We start from the raw sequence: 23239 nt of genomic DNA on the forward strand, positions 1-23239 counted from the left end.
ATTAATTGAATTGGCGGTGCGTTAGTTAAAGTGGTTTATCTGGTAGACTCATACATACACAATCAAAACAGAATGTGCATCTGGTGAGTGAGGGACAGATGGCCTTTGGTTTCCCACCCTATTCCCTTTAATGCCCTTCAAACCTGAACATACTTTCTGTCTCTTCCTGAGGGTTGTTACTTTTTCAGATGGCTAATAACTTGGAAAGCAGACTTTAGTAAGTTGAGAGTAGGATGTTTGCTGTCCCTCTGATACTTATATTTTAATAGGGGAATCTGAATTGGTAACTCATATTTATTGAGCACTTACCCTGTGCCTGGCACTGTTTTGCTCTTTTTCCATTTACATCTCCTTGAATATTCACACTCCCTCCTTAACAGCAGTCTTACTATAAGCCATGTTTTATGAATAAAAGCAATGAGCCCAAGCAGAAAGGCACACCAGCTTGCCCAAGGTGATACAGCTAATGAGTGGCAAAAACCCCAAAGAAATGAATTGCTTATTAAGAGAATTACTGTTGGGGCAGCTGAACTGGGATTGGATCTTTAGGCATTCCCAAAGTTGCATAGCCTACTCAGACTTAGAAATATTGATATTATATCTTAAAATCCCTAAAGGATTTTAAAAACCTAAAGGTTTTCAGAGAGCATAGAAAAGCAGTTTGGTAAACTGCATTACATGGTATTGCCACTGGATGTCAGTATAAAACAAACAAAAGTTTTACACTGCAAACTGAGAAATAAACGTGATCCGATAGGCTTAACTTTTAAAATGGCTGTGGAAACATCATAATATGTTATGAGTGGATCATTACAAACATTTTTATTTAAATGACATTACACAAATGGAATTTCCTTAAAATGCATTACATTGTCTGCCTAAATATGAAAATAATAAATGACATCGAGTTATATGGGTTTACCTTAAACTGTTCCTTTCTTTACTGGCTGTCAAATGTGAATTATCAACCTTCTGTTCTTCTAAGGAAGCTGCACAGCCTTGGAAGTTGATTCTTGTGCTGATGCCCTTTCAAAAAGAGGAATACTGTGCTCTCTCACGGACTTTGGAGGATTTAGAAAGAATCTGGGGATTTTTTGTTTCTTTCTTTGGTTTCTTTTTCCTCTGCTCAGCTTCGTTTTTACATATGTGTAGGGGAACAAGGTGACTCCTAGCTCTTGCACTTGATCGTGTCCTGTTCTTTGGTTATTTTTGTTGTAGATCCAGTCCAGCATTAGTTATTGCTGGATGAACATTGTTTCACTGACAGTAAGTAGCTTAAGTTGGCAGGCTCTCCTGTTGCTTATTTTATCTTGCATTTAATGTTCTGGAGCAGTTCTGTCCTATGGAGCTTTCCATGATGATGGAAATGTTCTGTATATCTATACTGTCTGTCCTGGTAGCCATTAGCTACATGTGGCTGTTGAACACTTGCACTTGTGAATTTTCAGTTTTATTTAGTTTTTTTTTTTTTAAGGATTGGCACCTGGGCTAACAACTGTTGCCGATTTTTTTTTTTTTTTTCTGCTTTATCTCCCCAAATCCCCCTGTACACAGTTGTATATCTTAGTTGCCGGTCCTTCTAGTTGTGGGATGTGGGATGCCGCCTCAACATGGCCTGACGAGCGGTGCCATGTCCGTGCCCAGGATCCAAACCTTGGGCCCCCACAGCAGAGCGTGCGAACTTAACCACTCAGCCACGGAGCCGGCCCTTTTTTTTTTTTTAAAGATTTTATTTTTTTTTTCCTTTTTCTCTCCAAAGCCCCCCAGTACATAGCTGTATATTCTTCGTTGTGGGTCGCTCCAGTTGTGGCATGTGGGACGCTGCCCCAGTGTGGCCCGATGAGCAGTACCATGTCCGCGCCCGGGACCTGAACCAACGAAACACTGGGCCTCCTGCAGCGGAGCATGCGAACCAAACCACTCGGCCATGGGGCCAGCCCCTTAGTTTTTTTTTATAGGTTTATCGAAATATATTTCGTATACCATAAAATCCATCCATTTACAGTTCAGTAGGTTTTAGACTATTTACAGAGCTGTGCAACCATTACCATAATCTAATTTTATACCATTTTTAACACTTCAAAAAGAAACCCTGTACACATTACCAGTCATTCACCATCCCTGCTGCCTGTTCCCAACCTCTGGCAACTACTAATCTATGTTGTCTCAGAATTTGCCTTTTCTGACCATTTCATATGAATGAATCATATAATATGTGGTTGTCCGTGACTGGCTTCTTTCATTTAGCAAAACATTTCATTAATGTTCTCAAGATTCATCCATGTTTTAGCATTTTAGAATAAAAGAAAAGCGTTAGTCTTTTTGGCTTTTTGTCAGATTCCATAAATTATTTTCTGTGACGTTCTAATATCCGTGTTAATATGAGGTTAGTTTTACTGCCTTGGCTTTGTTTTTAATTTAATGCTATAGTTATGTGGCACTTTCCAGTCTTCCAGAAGAGGTGGAATACTTTAATGATTTAGTTCCTTACTACTTTGTGATAAGTACATCAAAAGTGCTGTCCCAGGAGCAGAAATGAGTGGGCTGATATATAATTATATAGTTCAGGCCTGTTATTTAACCGGAGTCTGCTGTAGCTGGTGAGCTGGAAAGTCTGTGAGGACTCAAAAGTAATTCAGTCAATTACATGTCTTTGTGCAAGTTTCAAGAGCATTGCTATTTACCTAAGGTAATTCTTAAATGATTTTTATCGTTCAATTTCCTTTTATCTTTTTATTACAAAATTAATACATTTTAAACTTTGGAGATCATTAAAATATAGGCACAGAATGAATGTTAAGAAAAGGAGGAAGGATAAGAATCTATTAGTTTTGTTTTTCTGATCAGATTTTTGTAAGGATTGCCTGCAGGTATATTCTGGCAATGCAAAGGAAAATTAAATGATAAATTTCAGTACAAGACTTTCTTTTACAGATCATTTTCAAAGTTTAGCACTGGTAACAATAAGCTACTAACATTATGCATTAGATGTGTTCTTGGAAGTTGTATACAAAGCCATAATTTATAAAGTAAATCCTATTTTCTCAGGTCCACAGTAATTTTCCCTTGTAGTAAAGACTCCCAGTAGTCATGCAATTGAATTATATGACTAAGCAAATTAGATTGAAAGGAATACTTGAAGGAGATTTATAAATTTATAAGTTAATAGTGAAATTACTTTTGTGGTAAGACAAGTCTAAAACCAAATTATCTTAGGTTATTTAGGTATTAATTTAATCTAGGTATTTTATGAGTATTGGCTAGAGGATCTCTTTTAATAAGCCCACTTCAAGAGAATTCTTGGGCTATATGTATTTCAGTTCCTGAATATGAGATAATAATAATAACAATAGTACACCTTACAATTGTTTGTGCTTTATGATTTGAGTTTAGATTTTAGTAGCAGATTTTTTTTTTTTAATTTGGTAGGGCTGGTGTTATTTTCCTTTATTGATGAGAAAATTTTGAAGAGTTTAAGTGATTTACCAGATAATTTGGCACAGCTTCTGATTGTAAAAACCTTTCTTCCTTCCTCCCTCTCTTCCTTTCTTTAGTCTTTTTTTCCTTCATGTCATAACTTACATAAAGTACACAAATTTTAAATGTTCAGCTGAATGAATTTATAGTCATGTGTCCTCCTTCTCAATACTTTCCTTCACCTCAACTCCCACAAAGGTTATCATTATTATGGCATCTTTTACCAAAGACTTGTTTTGCCTCATCTTGAACTCCACGTAAGTGGAATCATATACAGTAGGAACTCCTATGTGTCTGAATTCTCTTACACGGTATTGTGTAAGTGAGATTCATTCATACTGCATTTAACAGTAATTCATTCTTTTTATTGCTATGTAGTAATCTAGTAAATGAATATTACCCATTCTCTTATTGGTGGATATTTGGGTTACTTCTAGTTTTTGGCCACTGTTAATAATCTTGCTTGAACATTCTTGTACATAACTTTGGGTGGATATAATCACTTACATCAGGAGCACTGAATTCTAGAATGGAATTCCTGGGTTATAGGGTATACGTAAATTTAGTTTTAGTAGATATTGCCAATCGGTTTTTAAACTGATTTATGTATCCATCAATAAAGTATGAGAATTCCAGTTGTTCAAGTTCTCTAATGCTACTTGGTATTGTCTTGTTATTTTTTAAAGTGAACGTCTATGATGGAAGCAAAAATCACACATACGTTTGTGCACACTCACTTTTTAGTTCTATAAGGAAAGATTCATTTGATAGCTGTGAAACGTTAAATGCTTTTGCGACTATTAATCAGCAATCCTCCATTTCATGTAAAACTGGGTTCTGGAATTTATTTTAGTCAATTTTGTGTTTGAAAAGCTCAACTTTGTGCTTCCCTGATGTCTCTGTACTGTGCGTTTTCACCGTCTATGGGACAGATGCTCTTTCCTGCAGTGCAGACTTGTTTTTTCAAGCGCCCATGATTCCAAAATTTAGGTGAATTTTATCTTTAGTCTTTCTCATTTAGTTTGTACTTAAATTCCAGCATTGTGGAGATGAATATTGAAAATTTGTAAACATTTTTATAACATTAGTTTTACTTTGGTACAATATCACTGATGTTTTTATGCTTCTCTTTTGTTGCTGACTTTATAATTCCTCAGTTCTTTTTTTCGATGAGGAAGATTGCCCCTGAGCTAACATCTGTGTCAGTCTTCCTCTATTTTTGTATGTGGGATACTGCCACAGTGTGGCTTGATGAGCAGTGTGTAGGTCCATGCCCAGAATCCGAACCTATGAACCCTGGGCTGAAGTGGAGTGTGTGAACTTAACCACTGTGCCACCGGGCTGGTCCCTGATTTCTCAGTTCTTGAATTCTTTGTATTTCTGCAGAATGTGGATCTCTGAGACCATATTCACCAGGAAAGTGAATTCTTTCAGTTGCGATTTTCCCTGTGATGTGATTATTCCACCATAATGTAGGAGAGTTTGCATTTTCAACAACATTGGAAAATTTATCTAAATGGTATTCTCTTAAATGTGTTGAGGAGTAAAGATAGTTTTTGTCTGCTGGTGAGCTTTGCTGCAGTGAGTGTGTATTGTGGCTGGTTCTCAGCCCAGGATGTCTGGCGCACAAAGAACTCTAGCTTGACATGAAGAGAGTCCTTGGACTCCTGGTGCCAGTCCAAGATTAATTCACTATTTTAATTTCAACAAATTATATCAGCTTTTTAAGCCTTGGATTCCTCATCTGAAAAAATGGATATCATAATATTTCCCTTTTATTTTTAATTTTAATTTTCTGTTTGAAGGTACTTTGAAAAATACATATTAATAAATTGTCGTTATAAAAAACGTTCTTTTTTTCTTTTTTGACAGTTTTTTGGTTAGTTGTGAGGGTTAAAAGATCCATTTTTATTATTGAAAAAAACAGAAAAACTTTACATCAAAGAACTGTGGTTAAATGACGTTTAAACAAATAGTATTCAGGAAACAATACAAATGAGTCAGACATTGTTTTGTGTGATGTATTTTTGTTGTCAGTCCAAATATAGGTCATTTTTTGTCACCAGCTAAATGAATTACTTTAGCAATTTAAATGGAACTATTAATCTGGCTAAATGAGTTCTTTTACTCTAAATATTTTCTAGTAAAATAGGATGACATAAGGTGCAGCCAAAATTTATTAGCAATTTATATTAGTTCTCAAATTGAGATGACTTAATTGACTAGTATTTTGTTTTTAATTTATGTAAGATCCATAATTACCAAACAGATTTAGTGTTGGCTTGAAAAAGGAGTAGGATATTAGTGCTATGTTATATGTATTTCTGCAGTATTAAGTATTATCAGTATAAAAATTTTGGTCACACTTTTAATATTGAATCTTATCTATTAGAGCCCCATTCATTTGGAACTAGTGTAACATATTGAAGTTTGTTTGTGTTTCTTTTTGTTCATTCATTCAAGAAATATTTATTGAGTGCCTGATAAGTACAGGGCATGGTGCTGAAAGCATATACCGCTCAACAAGGTAGGCATGACTCCTGCCTGCATAGGGCTGCATTGTGTTGGGGGAGGACAGCATTACACAATTATTACACACTTCTGTTATCTTAGTACACTTGTGGCAACACTTGTAAGAGAGAAGCACAGTCTTCTGAGTGTACAATGAGAGGATCTCATCTGGGGCCAGGTTCATTCAGGCTTTCCTGAGACAGTGGAGGGATGAGGCCTGCGCCTCAGGTAGAGGGAAGTGTGTGTGGAGAGCCAGGGCAGAGGGGGAATGCAGGCATGGCGAGAGTGGGGAGATGGGACAGGCAGGCAGGCCCAGAGCGTGCAAGGGCCTTTGACATCACTTAGGATTTCAAATATTTTTCTTCGCAATGGGAAGTCACTGAAGACTATTGAGAGGAGGAGTCACATGGTAAAGAGCAGCCATGGGAAACACGGTAGTATTTGCATGTGCGTGGCACCTTACTGTGTATTTTGAAATGACCTGATCCATTAAATCCATCTGCCTTCCTTCAGCGTAAGATCTTTTCCCCTCCATTGCCACATGGCTTGCTTTCTTCGTTCCTCAGGGTTCTGTATTTGTCCTCTCAGCGGTGAGGCCCTCCCCAAAGATCCTGTTTAATAGAGGGCCTTTGTCTCCCTCTCTGCATTTCCTACTTCCCTTTCTTATGTTAATTTTACTGCATGCAACTTGTCAGGCTCTGTTATGCTCTATAATTTACTTGCGCTTTATGTGCTTTTCCTCTTCCTCCATTAGACAAAGCTCCCTGATAGTAGGGACTGAGCTCTCTTTTGTTCATAGTTGTGTGCCTGGTGCATGAACCATGTCTTGCACATAGTAGACACTCAATAAATATTCGTTGATGATATTGAGTACAGGTTTGGATAGCCTTTTTGGGAACTAGTTGAGAACTGAGAATAGTTTCTGACAGTGCAGGCAATCTAAGGTGGTAGCTGTCAGGCAGGTTCCTAGCACTGAAAGGACAAATGGGCTGCTTCATCTTTGGTTGGATTCTAATCTAAGTACCATATATTTGAAAATAAAGGGGAGTCCCTTCTGCATACCTGATAATATAACGAACCTAATAAACATTGTTGAATTAAGGAATCCTAAAAAATTGAGGGCACCATGGATTTAAAATCTTTATTTAAGTTGTTGACAATGCGATAGATCACTATGTATAACATTTATTAAATGAAAAAAGAAAATTACGAATGAAAGTTACAGTATAATCTCATTTGTATTTTCCAAAAAAAGACATGGAAAATTTCTGCAGTGTTACACAGAAATCTACTAATAGTGGTTATATCTTAGGAGTGGTACTGAGGGGTGATGAGAGTGGCTTTATTTTATGCTGTTCTGTGCTGATTGGGTATTTTATCATAAATGTGTCCAAAGCATCTCATGTAAAATTCAGGGCAATAAAAATCATGTACCCAAATATTAATAACGCTCTGTGCTACTTGTCAAGTCATACTTCTAGTTTATAACTGTTCTTAACACCCAGAAGCTGATCATAAAGGCACCCTCCTTGAGAGTTCTGAGCATAGGACTCAGGGAGACTCAGGGAGAAGTCACCTGGGACAGGCAAGGCTCTGGTACAGTTCTGAGGGAAGGCACAGTGGTTCTCTTCCTTTTTTGATTCTTTCTTGTGACATTTCTCTTTGGAGGGAGCAATATTCACCTCAAATACTACCTCATCAGTTTGGTGGTTCTTGCTGTTGTCCTGTAAGACAGACTATTTCTCTGCCTTTCAGTTCTTGTTCATTTTGCCTTTCTTTGAAATTTTGTGAGATTTCAGGATTTTCTATAAGCAATTATACCTATTTCAAGAATACTTTTCAAATGTCATAATGTCTGTTAGTAGAATAGGAAATTCTAGCAAAAAGAAAAAGAAGGCTTGGTGTTTGCATTGTATGATATGGAGGGTAGTAGTACAGTTCTATATTATTATCATGGAAGTCAGTTTAAGAGAAATGATAATATGGAATTTGGGGGGGCTTCCATATCTCTTGTCCTTTTTTTTTTAAACAATGTCATGCTAGGCAGAAGCAAAAATGACTTTGCTTGGATGAAATACATCTTAAAATTGCAGGTTCTACTTTTTTTCTTCTAAAGCCAAATGGCAAAATAGGAAAAAAATAGGACCAAGTGGAATGTGCTGACGAAAATAGTCTGTAACCAATCTATAAATGAAAATTTGGGTGAGTTTATTCTGAGCTAAAATCTGAGGACCATGGCCCAGGGCGTTTCTTCCCGAAGGAAGTAAAGGGCATCAAAGATGTGAGGTATACAGCGTGGTTATATACCCCCAAACAGGGTGCTTTACATATGATTGAAATGTCCCTCCCACAATAGTCACAAGATTGCCCTGTCAGCACAGCACTTGATGGACACAGCAGGTAGTGGGTCTGCTATCTCAGAGGGCGTAGCAGGAGGCAAGTCTATTGTCTCGAGCTGGGTGGTTACAGGTGAGCGCAGCAATCAGTTCCTAGCCTAAGGAAAGATGCTTAATCCTTAAGGAAATGCCAATGTTGGGAGGGGGAGGGAAGTTGCACCTTTATCCCAAGGGCCTTTGTTCTTGCCATAGGGAATGTCTAAAGCAGATATACAGTGCCTGCTCAACGGCCACGGTCAGGCCCTTTTGAAAAAACAAGGTCAGGCTGAATTGGGTTTACACCAAATGGCTTCCTCATATACTCCAGTATATCCTCTTGCTTGTCATTTCTATTTGTCAAATGAATATTCAATTATTTATTTAGCAAACACACATTTTAAAAGTTCTGTTATTTACCAGGGACTCTGCTTAGCTGTTAACATTTTAAAAAGACTCATCTTTTGCTCTCTGGTCTAATGGGGATGATTGATACACACGTACACACACAAAGGGCAAGAATAGAGAGTTATATGTGGCACCATGGAAGTGGTTAATTCCATCTGGAGAAATCAGAATATAGTAGTAGATGCAGCAGCAAACATTTGTTGAATATCATATAAGAGGCACCATTGAAAATTCTTTCATACATTAACTAATGAAATTATCCACACACCCCATGGGATTTGTCGTGTTATCCCCAGTTTGTAGCTCATTCAAGGTTGCATAGCTCGTAAATGGCTGAGTGTGGCAGGCTGGTTCCAGAGCCTTTGTTCTTAACCATTATGCTATACTAGGTACCTTTTTTTTCATGGTGGAGGCGTTAACTTTGTTCTAAGACTTGCAGCAGGTGAGTCAATTCAGATGGGGAGGAGAATGGGGAAAGAGCTTTCCAGTAACTAGTTGGAGATAGAGGTCTGATTCTCAGGTGAAAGTAACTATTGGAACTGGCAATTTCAGGTTACTGGTAATCCTAGCATTTGCCATGATAGTGGGGCGATAAAATATAAGAGAGCTAAAAATTTGGCAATAATTCTTTCAAGAAACCTTCACGTATTGGGAGGAAGAACAATGTAAGTAAAAGATAAGGAAGTGATACAGTTTACTTTGTTTAATTGAAAGCAATAATTGAATTGTGTACCAGTATTACCTTCACTATGTACTTGGAAAGTAATTTCTGGAGTGGTATTTGGACTGCCTCATAGTCTATAGTAGGAAGGAGTACAGTTTTAGAACCAGAATCTTTTATATGCTCATTTTTTTTTTTGAGGAAGTTTAGCTCTGAGCTAATGTCTGCCGCCAATCTTCCTATTTTTGCTGAGGAAGATTGGCCCTGAGCTAACGTCTGTGCCCATCTTCCTCTATTTTATGTGGGAGGCCTGCCACAGCATGCCTTGATAAGCAGTGCATAGGTCTGCACTCGGGATCTGAACCGGCGAACCCCTGGTTGCCGAAGCGGAAGGTGTGAACTTATCCGCTGCCCCACCAGGCTGGTCCCTATATGTTCATTTTTGATGTGAATCCTGACACTGTAAATAACAACAAAGAATCCATATTTGAAATGTTTCATGTATTTCAACATAGTATGGTAAATGGACACAGGAAAAAAAGACAGTGAAACGAGAAATTTTTGCACTGAGAGGCAATTGATAAATGGAAGAGGAGAGAGTGCCCTAAGTTACCTTTTTTTCACTATATGTGGAAACATTAGGCTCTCTCTCTAAACAGCAAAGATGGAATTCCTCTTTCACAAAACATTATTCCCTGCTGACTTAGTTGGAAAAATACTATTTTTTCCCATTATGGAAGATTGTTTTAGAGCTGAAAATTCACTATTTTTTTGTCATTAATTTCTGCTAATGTTTTGAGTTTTCAAGCAAATTATATTACTGGATATATTGTGCTTTTGGGCAACTATGTTCACTACTTTCTAGGTAAAATATAAGATAACCTTTTCTTGATGACTTTTGATTGTCCCACCAGATGTACTTATATCACTGAGTTTGTATTTGAGTGCCTGGAATTTCTTTGAAGTGTTAGATTTTTAACAAATTTTGTTTAAATTAAAATGTAGAGCTTAGTAGCATCATTTATATTGGGTTTTGTGAATTTATATAACATCTGTGATTCTCTTTTTTCTTTCTTTCTTTTTTTGTTTGCATGTTCTTTAAGGTTAAGGAAATTTCGTCTTGTCTTTGCATTTGTTATAGATGTAAGGCTCATGGTAAATATTTAGAGAAGAGCCCAAGCCAGGTGTTGCTACTAGCTTTGCTAAAATGGAGGAGCCTGCTGCCTCCTGGGGATATTATTCCTGCTTATTTCAAGTTTCAGATTTAACCACAATTTCTCTAAGATAGTGCTATTGAACTGATATTTTAAAAAATCAGAGAGAGTCTTTTTCAAGTGTTTAGTTAGGCTTTTTATATGCTCTATAGTTTTTTTAAAGTTCCCATTTATTGAGTTAACAAACTGTCTAGCTGTATGCTAAATGAATTATTTTACTAAATCATAACAATACTCCTTTGGGTGCTTGGGGGTGCTATTCTCATTAAGGATAAAGAAACTGAGTATTGGACAGCTTCAGTAACTTGCCCAAAATCATTAAAATACAGGCCTGTCTCAAAGCATACACTTTTCTCTTTTTAATTTTATTGTTGTTCTTTGATATTTCGGTAATTATGAAGAGCAGTATTCTCTCTATATAATTAGTTTGTTCTTTGATATCTCTAACTGTGTGTGTTAAATAGTCTTGAACTGTGATGTTTAATTTGGCAGAGAAAATCAGCTTCATTTCTAAGAGATAGAAAAGAAGAAATGAAGATTGACTTTTGAAAAAATATTAGGGACTTTTGTATGTTCTGATGATAAGAAACTCTAGTATAAAAAATCCAGACTTTTCATATATGTGTGAACTCCTGGCTTTAAATGCTTTCCAGCTTTAAAACCTTGTGCTTCTTCTCATGTAGAGCTCTCAGTATGTGCAGTGTGTTGCTGGGTGTCTGCAGCTGATGCTTCGGGTCAATGAGTACCGCTTTGCCTGGGTAGAAGCGGATGGGGTAAACTGGTGAGTGCCCTTTTACTTTTCGTGGAAAACATTTAAAAGTATCTCTCCTTGACATTTGCAAAGAAATTAATACATTTAATTATCTAAAAGAAGTATTTCTTTTTTTATGTCTATTTAACAATGGATTATGCTGACCTTTATAGAAGTATAACTGCCAAACGGAATGTTTCCCCTTTCCCTCACTTCCTCTGTGCTATTATAAGAGGTTAAGGACTCCTAAAAGCCTAATGCTTGATAGAACAAATTCTACATACTCAGAAAAACAATTATAAAAATATCTTGTAGTAAATGCAGGCAAAAATCAACGAGAAAAGGTCTTATCCAGAGAAGAGTGAATATAAACCATTTTTTGTAAAGCTATGTAATTAGCCCATTCTTTGTGGGGTCCTAATTTGCAGGTCCAGAAACTTTGAGGAGCTGCCTTCTCAGGTTAACAAATGTATTTGTACAAACAGCCCCCCAAACCCCAAAACAAAGGAAATCCTCTTTTACTACCAGAAGGCCAATTTATTTATTCATAATGAGTGATCTCACTGCCTTGAAACCAAATACTCTTTTCAGTTAGTGAAGACATCATTTCTTTGTTGGAAAATCTATACAGGAAGCTAGTTTATCAACAGAAGGTTGCTTGGCGAGCAAGGCTTCACATGAAGAGGACTTGGTTAAATGATCTTGATGCTGTATCATCAGACCCTATTAGGCTGACACATCCAGCTCCAGGGTAGGGATATTCCTGCCAAAGGGACCAAATAGCTTAGATCTTCTCAGCCAGTATTTGCATGCAATTTCTCTGGGTAGGTTACTTCTGCAAATTGGTGTTCTTATGAATTTTATTTGAATTGTCATGAATTAATAACCATTGACTCAATAAATTAATAATCTTGTATTAATATGCAAAATTTCAATCTGTTTATACTTATTTAATCCTCCATGTGTTAGGAAAAATAGTCATCACGATTTGCTATCTGGACCCTTTGTAAAATATATGTTTAGGGGCTGGCCCGGTGGAGCAGCAGTTAAGTGCGCACGTTCCACTTCGGTGGCCCGGGGTTCCCTGGTTCGGGTCCCGGGTGCGGACATGGCACCACTTGGCACGCCATGCTGTGGTAGGCATCCCACATATAAAGTAGAGGAAGATGGGCATGGATGTTAGCTCAGGACCAGTCTTCCTCAGTGAAAAGAGGAGGATTGGCAGCAGTTAGCTCAGGGCTAATCTTCCTCAGAAAAAAAAAAAAAATAAATAAAAATATATTTATTTAGTCATTTTATAAATAGTTAATAGAATTAAGAATAAAGAGATGTTGAAAAACAACCATTAGAAATTTTAATGTTTTTACATAGCAAACCTTTTTGTAGTAAGTGAATTTTGATGCGCAAACATCATAAAAGATGAAAGAAAACCATCACATGTTCTTTTAGCAAAACGGGATGGTCTAGGTTTTTGTTGCAAAATATTGTATTGAGGTCTTTCACGTTGAGTGGCTAACCAGCTGAGAATACCGTATTTCCTTTTTGTCCTTAGAAATATATTGCTCACTCATTGATTCTTTAGTTTCAGAAAATACGTTTATGATATAGTCATCTGAAGACTCACAGTTGATTTTACTTATGTTACCAATTTCACCATCGTTATTACAGAATAGAATGCTGTCTATCTCTTTGCTTTCAACTTCTGATTCATCTAGTAAATCTGAAACACCTTCTTCAGGTAATTGCCATTATGGGAGGAAAATAAAAAGTTCTGAATTCTCAGCTGTGTTCACACTGTGTTGGGAGACTCAGCAGGACAGCGGAGACTCAGCATGTAGTTGTTCTCATGGCTGAGATTTATTTCAGAGACAGAGTGGGGGATACACAGCTGGATCATGAGGGCAAAGACACAGGCTGAGTTTAGAGGAATCGGTTTGAGGCTTCTTTATCAATCCATTTGAGCCATCCTTATCATTTAGGAAAAGCTTTGTGTCAGTGTAGGGAACTGTTTACCGGTCAAGTTTCCAGAAACCAGCCAAGGGCCAGCTTTGCAAGCAGACCTTTCTAAGGATAGCTGTCACAGGACTATAATGTTAACTCTCTTCTGCACAGAAATCAAAAGGTAGACTACAAAGATGGTATTTCCAGTCTTTTTACCTTCTTAAAGAATGATGCAATACTTTGGGCAATACGATAAGAAAAGATAATTATTTCACTATTATATTGTCTTCCTAGTAGATTCCATCATTCTCCAATTTGCTTATAATTTTAGTCTTTAGTTTTTTTTAGCATAGTTGGAAATAATGAATGAATAATGATGGAATAATATGTAGGATGATGAAATAGTGTAATTCTTCAAATTACAGGTAACATAAAATCACTAACATCCCATGATGTATCTTAGTTTCATAAATGGGTCTAATAGGCCTGTATGGAAATTGTAAAATAAATTGAATTTTATTCTATTATACAAAAAGTAGATTTTTTTTTTGTTCTTTAGAAGACCTGTAAGAGAGAATAAAATTCATCAAACAGCAATTTTTACAAGTAGTTATAATTGCTCAAAAAATAAACTCCAATGGGGCCGGCCCCATGGGGGAGTGGTTAAGTTCGCACAGGTGGCCCAGTGTTTCGTCAATTCGAATCCTGGGCGCGGACATGGTACTGCTCATCAGGCCATGCTGAGGCAGCGTCCCACATGCCACAACTAGAACGACCCACAACTAAGAATATACAACTATGTACCGGGGAGCTTTGGGGAGAAAAAGGAAAAAATAAAATCTTAAAAAAAAAATAAACTCAAATACTAAAATTTGGCCCCGTGGACCCTAATGCTATACGGAGGCTAACCAAATACTGCTGTTCTAATTACTGGCACTTAGTGTTTTGGAGGACAGTAAGCAATATTAACTATTCAATTTATTCAAATTTGAAACTCTTAAACTTCTCTACAGTGTTCATCAGTGTTGACCACTCTTTCTTTCAAAGCCTTTCTGTCTTGGTTTTAGCAACAGTGTATTGGCTCTGAGCGTTCCTTACCCTCTCTGGTTATTTGAAAATTTTTATTTAAACAGAGATAATTTAATATGAAGAGCTTTTAACTAGGTATAAATGTGTTAACTAGGTTTCTGGAAACAAACAAAAGGACTCTCAAATGTCAGAGAGGTAGCAAGTGCAGTACTACCCTAAAGCTGGGGAGCAAAGGTAAGAAAGTTGGAATTACTAAAATTGCTAAATTACATGCTTCAAGGAGGGGCTGCGTGAAACTGAAATACAGACCATAGAGGGGGGAGTGCTGCTCATCTGGGGCTTGTGTCCCTGAGCTCAGAGGAAGTGTCTTACAGGTCAGGGGCCCAGACCCCTGGTGCTGGTGTCTCTGAGGGTTGCAGTGAAGCTTGTTGCAAAATGAATTCAGCTAATGCCACGGGAAAGAACGGTGCTGCTGGGGCAAAGAAATGTTGCCGGAGTGATGCTTACAGGACCAGGAAGCCAGCAGGAGAAAGTCCCTTCTTCCTCCATCCTTGCAGTCAGCCTCAAGCACCTCCTATTGGCAGAGCCAGCTCGTAAAGCAGAATTGTGGCTTCAAGTCTCAGCCACAGCATCACAAAGCAAAGTGCAGAAGGCTTGCCTTAGTACCTGGAACAATCAGAGAGCGAAAGAAAACCAGGTACTAGAATATTCATAGTATAAAATTACATGATTTTACAGCTGTTGAAATAATGGCATCAGTATTAAATAAAAGCAAGTCTTACATAACAACCCAAAATAGAAAAGACTTAAAGGAGAAATCATGCATGAAAAAATTAAAGGTAATTCAGCAAATTTATAACTGTGTATAAATCACAAAAATGGAGAAATGGCACAAATACAAGCCTTCCACTAAGTTAGTAGTTATAGATTGTAAAATTAGATTTAAAAATTTATTTTTATTAATAGACTTTTATTTTTTAGAGCAGTTTTAGGTCTACAGAAAAATTGAAAGTCTAGAGAGTTCCATATACACCTGCCCTGCCATAGTTTCCCTGTTATTAACATCTTACATTAGTGTGGTACATTTTTTTCAATTAATGCACCAATATTGATATAGTCTTATTAATTAAGGTCTGTAGTTTGCATTAGGCTTTACTCTTTGCGTCGTATGTTCTGTGGGTTTTGAGACCCCTCTACCCCTCTGGTAATTTTTAATGGTTTAATTGATGGTTTCTGTGTTCTGTTGTTTGAATGTAGGCATCCCCCGGGGAAATTTCCTCGGTGCTCTTCCTTGGTGTAACCAGTTTCATTTGCATATAGCTTTCCCAGTTTCCTTATCAGTAAAATGGGAGGCTGAACTAGGAGCTTCTCAGGTTCTAACCCCCAAATTCAATGATTGGCTGTGCCAGACTCATTATAGGTTTTTTCCAAACCTATCCTTCTTTTCTCTGAGTTTGTTAAATATCTTTAAAGCTATAACTGATGCTTCTGATCATCCAGACTCAAAATCTTCATATAACATCTGACTTCATCAAGGTGTACATCCATTGTGTGACCAAGTCCTGTTGATTTTACCCTCTTCAGTGTCTGTCAGATTCCTCTTACACTCCCTCTGCCTCATTGCCTGTCTGGTTCCCTTTCTCATTGCTTCCCTGCAGCAAATGCTTCTGCTTGCTGAAGTCCTGTGACTTTTCGCAAGATACTTAAGTGAAGCTGTGCTGGAAATGGCCCTTTATGAGTAGGGATCTAGCTTGCTTGTTATTTCTGGTGGAAAAGAAACTGAGAACATAATTCAGAAAGACTTGTTCTATTAGTGCAAAAAGAATAATCAGTTATTTCTTTCTTGTTGCACTGTCATACATTGTTAAATGTTTTCTTAACGTGTGTTCCTTTTCAGCATAATGGGAGTTTTGAGTAACAAGTGTGGCTTTCAACTCCAGTATCAAATGATTTTTTCAATATGGCTCCTGGCATTCAGTCCTCAAATGTGTGAACACCTGCGGCGCTATAATATCATTCCCGTTCTGTCTGATATCCTTCAAGAATCTGTCAAAGAGAAAGTGACAAGAATCATTCTTGCAGCATTCCGTGTAAGTGTTTTGTGGAGTTTTTTAATGGTGTGTGTGTGTGTGCGTGAGGCATTTTCACTGTGGAGTATATTTGAGGGCTTTTTAGCAGGTGAGAAAAAGTTGCTTGTTCACTATGTAGTTATGAAACTGTGAAGTCTTGCTGAACAGAATCAAATATCACTAATCTGTATTTATGGCCTGGGGGAGTAGGACCGGGGGGAGGAAATCATTTAAGTGGATGAAATGTATGATTTACAGAATGTGTGGAAGGAGATATAATTGTATTTCGTTCAGTTAGCGGAAGTCCCTTTTTGTTGTAGTGTGTTCCAAGAGACTGTTACTGAAGTTCTTCTCTTAAGGAGCCCTTATGTTAGTGTAGTGTTGTATTTCAAATTCTGGATCTACTGACTAGCAGTATATTTCTGAGGCAATATAAAGATCTGTAATTATTTTGAGCTGTAAAGTTATTTTATTAGGATATTAGAATTTTGGTGATTATCTAAGTCACCTTCTGCACTTGAACAGATAAGAGAATTGAAGACAGCAGGGGAGCCAAGGTAGAAACTGAATCCTAGGTCTTCTGGCTGTCAGGCAATTGTAACACAGAAAGAATGTGTTGTTAATTGGTTACCCAGAGCCAATGTATTTGCTGTAACAATTGTCTGTTGATAATTTTGTTGGTCGCCTTAGCATTTAAATGGGCTTCTGAGGGATGGCTTGGCTGACCTGCTGTCTTTGGAGGATGCTGCCCAAGAGCAATAGCAGTGGGCATATCTCATAGAGTGCTCACCACAGCCCTATAACATGGCAGTTATTATTGTTATTGTTAGTATATTGATATCATTAGTATTAGTATTGGTCTTACAGATGGGGATACTGAGACAGAGAGGCCACATTGCTGGGTAGGTGGTAGACATGCAGATCTTTTATTGGCTTCAGAATCTGCTTTTAACCATAATTTGTTCTTATGCTCCCTTTAAATAAACAACAACAAATCAAAAATACAAAGTAGTACAGATGTATTGCAAAAATTTAAATAGCATAGACATCACATTTGCCAAATATAGATGCTAACATTTTTTGGATTTTTTCTAAGCATTTAGAGATAAATAGGTGTGTAATTTTGTTTTGTATTTAAAAATAAAAATGGCATCATATTATAAATACTGTTTTATAACTTTATTCTTAGCAATATATAATGAGTATGTTTCATTTTCGTATCTGTAGGTCTTCAGTGTTCTTTTTAATGGTTATATTCTACTGTGTTGATGTGAAGTAGTTTATTTAGCCAGTGTCCTATTGATGGGCATGTGAGGTGTTTCCAATTTCTTTTACGTGTGTTTGCCCACTTCAGTGAGTATTTCTGTCAGATGTAGTTCCAGAGATGGAATTGCTGTTCAAAGAATATACTATTTTGCAAAATATATCTATTTTGGTAGATGATATCAAATCACCTTTTAGAAATGTTGAAATTTACATTTCCATCAACAGTACATTGGAGGTGCATGTTTTTCTATTCTTTCACTTTCATTTAATAATATCTTTCTTTTAATTACAAAAAATGAGGTGAAAAATGAAATCGTTTTAGATTTGCATTCTGTTACTAATGAATGAAGCTGAGCATTTTTATCAGCCATTTATATGCCTCCTATAAATTGCTTATTCATAGCGCTTATCACGTTTTAAACTTTAAAATTTGATATGTATAAACTCTTTTCTAGATGTTTGTAGTTAATAATAGTAACTAATGTTTATTTAGAGCTTATTCTGTGTCAGGCACTGTTCTAATTGCTTTAAATGTGTTACGAGTTTAATCTCCCAAGAACTCCATGTGATGGGTGTTAGGCCACAAAAGGTTAAGTAATTTGCCAAAATAGCCAGGAAGCAGCAGAGCAGGAATTCAGACTTGGGCGTATGACTCATGATCTTAATCATCGTGCTAACCTGTCTTTGATACCGAGAATAATAAATATTATAATTGATTGAGTGATTTTCATACATTGCCTTATTTAATCTTCATGATTATCCAATAGTGTCTATTATTTATTTTTATTTTAGAGCTGAGGAAACAAAGACTTGGAGAGTAATTCCTTAGTAAGCGATAGGATTGGAATTTCAGTGAGATCTACCTGGCTTCAAAGCCATCCTCTTAACCACTCTGCCATCTCCTTTTTCTCAGTACATTTTCTCAGGAACCTTAAGAGTGGCATTAAAAGGATGGTAAACTGTGAAAAGGAGAGCCCTAAGTCATGTGAGTGAGGAACTCAGATTCCTTTGCTGAAGATACCAGCTGAAAGGATTCAACTCCATTTTTTTTCTAGCTGCCTAACAATGGTTGAATGAGTAATGAAAGGCATTGAGAAGAGAGGTTCAGAGTAAATTCTGTTGTAAGAGTGGAAAGTGAAATGAAAGTCCAAGTTGCTAGATATGATAAATGCCGGTCAGCTGTTGACCAAATGTTGCTCTATGCATTAGATTTGCTTTTAATTATCCTTATTTACACAAAGTAACATTCTTTTTCATGTAAAAGTTGTTCTGTGGCCCTTGAGAAGTTTACTTTTAGGAAATAGGTAAATGTGGTACCTCCCTATTGCTCTGCTTCGCCATATTATTTCTGCCATTAGTTTTTCTAGCAAACTGTGCACGTGAGCTGTCAAGGTAAATTTCAGTCTAGTCCAGATAAAGTAATAATCAATTCTTAAATCAAAGTAGCACACTTAGCAGAGTAGTTGTGTTAATGAGACTCTGCTCTGAAGTATTTTAGTAACTAAACTGAATGCATTTTTTTCTTCTACTTAAGTGTTTCATTATTTATATTCTTATTCATTTAGTAAGGATGAAAAATTCTAGAAATAGGATCTTCAGACAGTCTCCTTTTATTGCTAGAGCTCAATTTAATTCACAAACCAGTTTGGAGTCACTTTTATATTCCAGGCATTATGCTAATTGTTAGGAAACACAAATGCCTAAGATATAGCTTGACGTTGGAGGGCTTGTATTTCAGTGAAGACAGAATTTGTAAATAAATAATGTCAGTGCAGTGAAATGATAAGCAATGTGCAAGAGTAAAAGTAATGTGAAAGAGGTGGAGGGTAATAAGAGGGGGTTTTAGGAAAAGCTCCAGAGAGGAGAAGGCTTGAAGAGGTTTTTGAAGGATACGTGGGAGTGATTTAGAAGAACTAAGGTGGAGAGAGATTAATAAATGTTAACAAGTGAAGAAAGGACTTTGTGGAATTGTCAGTAATTTGTTCTTGTATGATTGATTATTGCTTCCACCCCCACCCCCTGAGTGAATGTAAAGGGAATAAATGGAGCACGTAAATCTGGCTCTTGAAGATACAGTCTTGGTATTTGTGGCCATTTGCTTTCTGAAGGAACAGACTTGTTCTGTAAAATGGAGCTTTACTTTGCTGATTGTTATTACCATTCTGGGCGATAAGCTTGTGGGGCCAACACAGATCTTTCAGCTATCCTGTTATTAACTCACTCTAACTTGTATTCATAGTCACAGACATCACTCACCAAAGCCCAGTGCCTTCCAATAAGACTGTCAGATCTACTTTTCTATTGTGCACTGTGCCTACTCTGATGGAGCATGAATATGAGCTGATTCCTCTTTTAAATTTTATTCACTATGGTTGAATATGTATTACATCTTTTCAACTCGATATTTTTATTTTCTGAAAGCTTAAAGTTCCTCTAGTTTATTTGTCTTTGTCTTGAGTTTCTCTTATCTTTCTGTCTTTCTGTCTTACTGTAATCACAGGAGCCTTTATTTTATTAAAGTCTTCTATTCCAAATTAAGTGCTTATCCTTTAAGAAATGAAAATGGTTTGATCTTCTTATTTGTAAGATAATATGGTCTTATGGTTAAAAAATAAGGTACATAGAAAAATACTAAGAAAAAAGTATAAATTAAACATAATTTTGTTCTTAGATATGGAAGCCTGTTGGTATTCTAATACCTGTAATTTATAATCTTTGTTCCCTTTCTGTATGGGGGATCAACTCTGGATGAATTGCAGTGGGCACTGAAAAGCTGAATAGTTAGCAGGAGTCTCTGAATTCTTGTCTCTTCACAATTTGGTCAGATCATGCCTGGCATCAGTTACTATCAGGAGTGTGTGCACCCAGGTTGGTAGTGTGTGTGCCTGGCATGCACAGAGGAAGTCGGGTTCACTGTGCTCTTGGGCTGGCCTCTGTGCCTTTGGCAAGTTGCTTAGCCTCTCCATTTGCTCATGTGTCTGATGAGAGGAATATCATCTGTTTTAAGTCCATCATTGGACTTAATATATACTCATATGATAATGCCTTTTAAGAAAATAAATTTGGGCTAAATGAATACTTGGCACATAGTAGGCCATCAGTAAGTATTTGAGACTATATGAGAGACTGAACAAAAATACTGAAATAAAAGTAGAAAAACCTTCTATGGGAGTAGGGTGGTGGTATTGAATTTACTGATATATATATATATATATATATATATATATATATATATATACATTTTTTTTTTTTTTTCGGTGAGGAAGATCAGCCCTGAGCTAACTACTGCCGATCCTCCTCTTTTTGCTGAGAGGACTGGCCCTGAGTTAACATCCATGCTCATCTTCCTCCACTTTATGTGTGGGACGCCTGCTGCAGCATGGCTTTTGCCAGGCAGTGCCATGTCCACACCCAGGATCCAAACCAGCAAACCCCTGGCTGTGGAAAAGTGGAACATGCTAACTTAACCACTGCACCACTGGGCTGGCCCCTACTGATATATTTTTATTGGTTTCTTTATTGACTGAATTAAATTTCTTTTCAAATTTTTGGCTGCTTTGTTTGGTTCCCATATTTAAAATTATCATGATAAAATTCCGTGACAGAATATCTACTTGCTTGGAGCTACATAAATTCTACATTGAGAATGAACTTGCCTCAAAGTCTCTTACATCTAGTTTTCATATGTATGTTAAGATATTGATGTATTAGAAGTTTATTAAAATAATCCATTTAGGGGCCAGTCTGGTGGCGTAGTGGTTAAGTTCTCGCTCTCCACTTCAGTGGCCTGGAGTTGTAGGTTCAGATTCTGGGTGCAGACCTACATACTGCTCATCAAGCCCTGCTGTGGTGGCATCCCACGTACAAAATAGAGGAAGATTGGCACAGATGTTAGCTCAGCAACAATCTTTCTCAAGTAAAAAGAGGAAGATGGTCAACAGATGTTACCTCAGGGCCAGTCTTCCTCACCAAAAAATAAATAAGTAAATAAAATTCATTCAACAAAACACATTCCAGAAAGCAGTACTACAGAGAGAGAGTCCCTGTTTTCTGTTAGTATGTGGACCTTTTTCTAAATTGGAAGCTGTTCATAAAGTTGGCATGAAAACTCTTTTCAGAAGATAAGAAATATTTTATAATCACTAAACTGTTAGGAAAGGTAATCACTCTTGACTCAATGTCTTTGCAATTAGATTATCCTGTTACTGAACCAGGTTCGTTTTTGCCTGTCGCCCAGAAAGTGAAACACTGAGACGAGGAGATTGCAGCAGAGACAGAGTTTAATCACAAAGCAGCCAAGTGAGGAAACAGGAGAACAAGTCTCAAATCTACCTCCCCGAAAATGGGGACTCAGAGATATTTATGGGGTAAGGGGGCAGAGTGGTCTGCAGTGTGGAGATAGGTGGTTGGAAGTGAGGTTGGAAGCGTAGTCAGACTTTGTGCCTCTTCATAGGACACACATTCACAAAACGGTAGCGTTAGCATGATCTGAAGGTGGAGTTTTTAGTCTCTCAACATCTAAAAGTCACTTATTGGACATCTGTGTGGGCCCAGTTGATGGGTTGGTGGTCTCAACTGGCCTGAAGTGGACAAGGGGTTCTGGTTCTTGAAAAACAGATCAAACACCCATTACGTGGGGACCCAGGCTCCAGGGAGATGTTATCTATAGGAACCTAGTGGGAGTCGGGTAGCATAGTGCCTAAGCAGCACAGTTAACAGTGGGCAGGTGAACAACTGAAAGCTATAATCAGTAAAAGGAAAAGAAAAAGGAAAAAAAATTGAGTTACAAGCTGCTTAATCATCAATGGCTAACTGTTTCCCAGTTTCAATCCTGGGAAGATGTCTTGGATTATTATTGTTTTTTTTCTTTTTTTCTTTTACTTCTGGGAAATAGAAAGCTCAACAGTCGCCTAAGTAATTAACATGGAAGTGAATGGTATCTGTTCAATATATATCAACTGTAGAGGAGGAAGACATTTCCTTTACCCTCTGAGTTCTTCTGGCTGAGCTACATGTTAGATTGACATGAGACAGAATAACAGGAGAAAATCAAACAAAGCTTTATAACATGTGTACGTGGGAGAGACTTAGGAGAACTGAGCAACTCCCCCAAATGGTGGGGGCTCTCATCTTAAATACTGTCTTCAGTAAAGACAAAGGAGGATGTTGGGGATGGTGGGTTGGGGCTTTATAGGGGAGGAAGGCAGTTCACATGGAAATGGAAAAGCAAATGTTTGGTAAGTAGAACTTTGATAAGAGTAGCCTTAGCAAGGATCCTCCCAGTCTACCAGATACCCAGAGTTATCTATGGCAATAGCTTGTCCTGGGGACTGGCCTTTATTTTAAATTTCTTTTAGGCAGTTAGGGGGAAGGTGAAAGTTTCTTTCAGAGTCTTTTGTTCTTAAAAATCATCAAGGCAAGGCAAAGAGACACATTTTGGGGTGGCCAATTCTGATCCCCCACACTACCTACCCTTTTCTCTATGTTAGTTATATTTTTTAAGTTAAAATATCTATTTTCCCAAATGTTGAAGATTGTAA

The 23239-nt window shown here is 37.2% G+C and overlaps 1 protein-coding gene across 10 annotated transcripts in view; it reads left to right on the forward strand.

Moving 5' to 3' along the window:
* ATP6V1H (ATPase H+ transporting V1 subunit H) overlaps positions 1–23239 on the forward strand; it is a 123505-nt gene that overhangs the window by 21275 nt on the left and 78991 nt on the right. For all 10 annotated transcript variants that reach the window (XM_014838771.3, XM_014838772.3, XM_070481289.1 and 7 more), the window contains 2 exons: positions 11327–11424; positions 16262–16454. In XM_014838771.3, the coding sequence (XP_014694257.1) occupies positions 11327–11424; positions 16262–16454 (291 nt within the window). The remainder of the gene's footprint in view (positions 1–11326; positions 11425–16261; positions 16455–23239) is intronic.

The sequence above is a fragment of the Equus asinus genome, chromosome 12 (assembly GCF_041296235.1).
Source record: "Equus asinus isolate D_3611 breed Donkey chromosome 12, EquAss-T2T_v2, whole genome shotgun sequence".
NCBI lineage: Eukaryota > Metazoa > Chordata > Mammalia > Perissodactyla > Equidae > Equus > Equus asinus.